Source organism: Brachypodium distachyon, chromosome 4 (assembly GCF_000005505.3).
Source record: "Brachypodium distachyon strain Bd21 chromosome 4, Brachypodium_distachyon_v3.0, whole genome shotgun sequence".
Lineage (NCBI taxonomy): Eukaryota > Viridiplantae > Streptophyta > Magnoliopsida > Poales > Poaceae > Brachypodium > Brachypodium distachyon.
In genome coordinates, this window is record NC_016134.3 from 22187839 (window position 1) to 22191262 (window position 3424).

The 3424-nt window shown below is 55.2% G+C and overlaps 1 protein-coding gene across 1 annotated transcript; it reads left to right on the forward strand.

Annotated features, from left to right (window-relative positions):
* Positions 1-383: 383 nt before the first annotated feature.
* LOC100827418 (dehydrin DHN4) lies at positions 384-2015 on the forward strand. Its single transcript, XM_003577541.3, has 2 exons — positions 384-1244; positions 1359-2015. Exons 1-2 carry the CDS (start codon positions 471-473, stop codon positions 1770-1772), a joined length of 1188 nt encoding a protein of 395 aa, XP_003577589.1. The 5' UTR covers positions 384-470; the 3' UTR covers positions 1773-2015.
* The last annotated feature ends 1409 nt before the right edge of the window (positions 2016-3424 follow it).

The following is a 3424-nucleotide window of genomic DNA, read 5'->3' on the forward strand; positions in this document are numbered from 1 at the left end:
TCTATTTCTATAACGTGTTTAGATATATTTAATATTTCGATGAAAATTATATATAATTACCACAGAGACAAGTGCTGTAAAAGCACCGTCATGAACCTCCAAATCTGACAAACTAGGACACCGGGAAAGTCACACATGCATATCGAGGAGCTCGAAAGTCCAAAGCCCACGTCCCCGGTCCGCTGGCTGAAGGGAAGGTTCGACAGATAACACGCCCTCCCGTCACACGCGTCGCATCGCAGCGCATGCCCCGACGCCCACCTCACACACGCACCTGCATGCAGCTGTACACGTACCACGCAACGTGTCAACTCGACCGACCCTCAGCTCGTTCCCCGGACGGTCTATAAAAAACACACGCCGCTCTATCCATCAGCACTTCACTCCATCAGTATCCAGCTAATTGACACACTCGACTCGATCCAGGGAGCACGAACCACAACCAAAAACCACAAGCAAAGTTAGGAGAGATGGCGCACTTCCAGGGCCAGCAGCACGGCCACCCGACCGCCACCCGCGTCGACGAGTTCGGCAACCCTGTCTCTGCCGCCGGTGCCGGACACCGCGTCGCCCAAGGGTTGGGACATCTGCAGGGGCAGGGGCAGCACGGCGCCCATGCCACGACACGCTTCGACGAGTACGGCAACCCAATAGCCGCTGCTACCGGGGCTCACGGCCTCGGTGGCACCGGTGCCCACGGCGTCGGGCACGGCACCACTGGCCATGGCGGTGGCTACGACTCCACTGGCACTGGCACAGGGGGCGCCTATGGCGGCCGGCAGGCAGGGTACGGTGCCACTGGCACGGGCACCCACGACACCGGTGGTGGCTATGGAGGCGTCGGTGACTCGGCTGCTGGGTACGGTGCCACGGGCACCGGGATTCACGATGCGGGCGGTCTGGGCGCCGGGCATGCTGCTGGGCACGGTGCGGCGACCCGTGCCGGTGTTCACGACGCCGGTGGTTTTGGAACGGGCCATACGGCCGGGTACGGCGCCACTGGTACCCATGGCACGGGTCACAAGCTCGGGTCTGAGACCGCAATCACGGGGACCCATGGCATAGGCCACACGGCCGGGCATGGCACTACTGGCACCGGTACCGGAATCATGGGGACCCATGGCACAGGCCACACGGCCGGGCATGGCACCACCGGCACCGGCACCGGAATCATGGGGACCCTTGGCACAGGGCACAAGACTGGCGGGATACTCCACCGCTCTGGCAGCTCCAGCTCAAGCTCGGTACGTTCCTTAATTCCTTCTAATTGATCATAGGCGTGTGTGATTTTAGTGCTCTTTATCCACGATAATGTAGTGCTTATTTAATTTTCTCGTTTATCTATTGTGCTGCGGCAGTCATCAGAGGACGACGGGATGGGCGGCAGGAGGAAGAAAGGCATGAAGCAGAAGATCAAGGAGAAGATGCCCGGCGGACACAAGGAGCAGGCCGGGACGGCCGGATACACGGGGGCCACTGCCACTGGCACCGGAGGGGCCTACGCGCCTGCTGCTACCACCGAGGGGGCTCACGAGAAGAAGGGCGTCATGGAGAAGATCAAGGAGAAGCTCCCTGGCGGCAACAAGGACAACCCGCCGCACACCACGGCCACCACCGGCGGCTATGGCTCTGCTGCCACCACCGGCACCGGTGGCTATGGGTCTGCTGCGACTACCGGCACCGGCACGCATGCCCCGACGACCGAGGGGACGCACGAGAAGAAGGGCATGATGGAGAAGATCAAGGAGAAGCTTCCCGGCGGCCACCACTGAGCATGGATGTAGTGGACTAGTGGTCTCGGGTGAGCAGAGTAATGAAGAATAAAGTAGTCTGCCGTGTGTGTGTTTGCAAGACTGCAAGTGCAAGGTCATACTTACTCTGAATTTGTATCTTAGTGCGTTTTCATATCTTTCCTTGTGATCGATGTTGTCCTAGTTTGACATGGGTCTGTTTGTTGGAAACTCCTTGTTATGTTTTGGGTTCGAGTTTGGTCCGTGTAGTGTGCTGCTATTTCATTCAGGACCATTGAACTCGGAGAAAAGTTCTATACGATCGGGGTAGAACCCCTTCGGCGTCACACATTTAGAAATACGAACCTCAAAGCTATCTTATCCTGATTATCTGTCACAGAAATAGGCAAAAGCAGAGGATTAGGCTGCTCACCCTGCCGGTCGCGGCATCGCCAAAGCTCGCGTCTCTGCTGCGCACTGGGCAAGTAGTTGATGTGTAGTTCCTGGGCACAATCAGAAACTCAGACACTACTTGATGCGTTCTTCTGATTTTTTCTGAATTTTATTGTCCCATAGGATGTGTGCTGCTTGGTGTATAAAGGAGACTAATATTTTATCCCTCGTCGACCGTTGGCGCTGTCTCTGGATTTTTCCGTCTCCAAGGAAACAATCATCATCGCCTACTAGATAAATCCCTGTTTCACCTTTTGGCCTTTTGGGGCTTCCACTCTTGCATAAAGCTCTTGTTTTTGCTTTTAACAATTCAAAATTAGGTGAACTTTGTCTTTTACCAAGAAATCGATGCTCAAGGTCATTGCATTCGGAACTCTTTGCTTTCTTAAAACGGCGGACTTCTAAATTCTCAGATGGGCCTTTTTTTTGTCAGCTTGTTGAATACACAAGTTAATTTTTTTTCGAGAAAACGCAAAAGCCTTGTTTCTCAATGGATCGATAGATAAGAAAAAGTTATTTACAAGATCGCGAAGGACCACACCGGATTACAACGCAACGCCTAAAGAGGATCCGGAGGCAGCAGCGCCCTCAGACCCATTGCTCCCACCCTAGACCGCTGGCGAGCCTCCGCCTTGACCCCGTTGAGGAGGGAGGTGATGCCGGGTAGAGAGTTGTCGAAGACCGTAGCATTGCGGTGTTTCAAGATCGACCAAGCTGTTAGCATAACCAGCGACGTAGTGTCTTTCTGAGCCGATGAAGTGGAGGATTGGATCGCTTCCAGCTACCAAGCTGCAAAAGGGACGCCGACGATCGGGGGGAGGGGGAGGGGGCAGGTGGATCGGATCCAAGAGAGGATCTCATGCCAGATAGAGCGCGAGAATGACCGGTCGATCAGGAGGTGGTTCATGGTTTTCAAGTACTGGTCACACAAGAAACATCTAGGGGCGTGCAGCAGCCTGTGACGTGCCCTTTGCTTAGCCGTCCAGCAGCGGTCTTGGCAAGCAAACCACAAGAAGAATTTGAACCGAGGGGGGCCCAAGCCTTCCAGTTCAGTTTCCAGGTGTCCGAGGTTATCCCTCCCAGAAAGAGGGCCTCATAACACGACTTGGAAGAGAATTGTCCGTCGGTTGTCCATCTCCAGCAAAGGGCATCAACCTCGTCCGAGAGGTGAACATCCAGGACCAAGATCCAAACCTGGATATATTGCCAGAGAGCCACCGGCCGAAGAGCCCCGCGGATGT

What these genes read in the sequence shown, in the direction of transcription:
- LOC100827418 (XM_003577541.3), top strand. Translation starts at nt 471, where the DNA reads ATGGCGCACTTCCAGGGCCAGCAGCACGGCCACCCGACCGCCACCCGC. An exon ending in GCAGCTCCAGCTCAAGCTCG is followed by an intron (nt 1,245 to 1,358) that starts GTACGTTCCTTA and finishes GTGCTGCGGCAG; the next exon opens with TCATCAGAGGACGACGGGAT.